At 42.2% G+C, this 1,354-nt stretch overlaps 1 protein-coding gene across 1 annotated transcript in view; it reads right to left on the bottom strand.

Moving 5' to 3' along the window:
- Window positions 1-1,354, bottom strand: part of CENPU (centromere protein U) — a 35,968-nt gene that overhangs the window by 9,751 nt on the left and 24,863 nt on the right. The window contains exon 9 of the mRNA XM_045286570.1: window positions 165-186. Within this exon, the coding sequence (XP_045142505.1) occupies window positions 165-186 (22 nt within the window). The remainder of the gene's footprint in view (window positions 1-164; window positions 187-1,354) is intronic.

Below are 1,354 nucleotides of genomic sequence, written 5' to 3'. Positions count from 1 at the left end.
TGAATGGTTGCCAGGGGCTAAGTTAGGACTGTGGGATGGCGGTAGGTGGGAAGTTTACGGAAACGTCAGTGTTATTATAAAACTGGGGGCCGCGTGGACAGAAGGGATCCCTGGGGCGTGGGCACTTTTCCACATCCTGACTAGTGGTGGATACACACACCTACAATGCGAGGAGTCAGCACAGAACTAAGTGCACACAGGTGAACACCAGGAGAGCGGAACGCTCAGGGAGGTCGGTGGACGGCACCAATGCCCGTGTGTGTCCTGATTGTGCGGTGTCACTGCCGGGGAAGCTGCCCGAAGAACAGAGACCGGTCTATATTTTTCTTACAATTGTATGTGAATCTACAATTCTCTCAAAATCAAAAATTGAACTTTAAAAAGAATGTAGATATAACTGATTATAACACGGATTTAAGGGGGGAAAAAGTCACAAATGAAAAATCTCCAATTTTAATCCTGTATGACTGATGATGTCCTTATAAAGAAAAAGAGCCAGAGGCCCAGGAGGAAGCGCTCTCAGGGGCCAAGAACGGAGCGCCTACAGGAGCAAGCCCGGGGCCACCAGAAGCTCGGAGGAAAGGAGAAGGATCTTGAAGAAAGCATGGGTCCGTCAAGACCCAGAATCCGGGCTTGGTGTAGTTATTTGAAATTAGTCAAATGAATGTTCTGAGAGACATTAGCAACATAAAACATGAACATAAGAAATACCATAGAAAGAAAAAGCAAAATTAGTTACCATAAAACAGCTAAACCAAAACCTGAATAGATGAAATGAATAGCTGAACAATAGAATGGACACAACTGAGAAATAAAAAAGAATAATAAAGGAAAATGATTTTTTTCAAAAAGCCACATTTCATGGGTAAGAAAAGAAGCAATACTATCATTCAAATAGTAGTCTCAAAAACGGGTATGAAGACAAGAATCTTAGATTAAAAATGATAGGTACATTGCTTCTAACTTTTGCATCCCAATCACCAATAACTATTAATGCATTTTGACTGCATGTCTGATCACTGTCCGACTGAAGCTGGTAGAATTCAATTTCTGCATCACTTGCTCTTTGGTTCGTGCATAAAGTTGAATAGTCGCCGGATTGACTGGATTTCCTTGGAGACAGATGTAATCCTATCACACACAGCATCAGACCTCAAGATTTAGCAAGATCCCTTCCGACAATGAAGGAAATGCCATTCCTCTTGCCTGTGTTATTCCCGGCATAGTAAATCATATGAGAGAATGGCCCATGTGGGTTTTTGAGACTTTTAATCTTTATAAAAGTAGACTGCCTCATTTTTCTCCCATGGAGTGGCTGGTGGGTTCAAACTTTGGACCTTGTGGTTAGTTAGCT

This window comes from Echinops telfairi, unplaced genomic scaffold (assembly GCF_000313985.2).
Source record: "Echinops telfairi isolate 266 unplaced genomic scaffold, ASM31398v2 ScPeMD7_9;HRSCAF=40, whole genome shotgun sequence".
NCBI lineage: Eukaryota > Metazoa > Chordata > Mammalia > Afrosoricida > Tenrecidae > Echinops > Echinops telfairi.
This window is presented reverse-complemented; position numbering and strand designations above follow the sequence as displayed.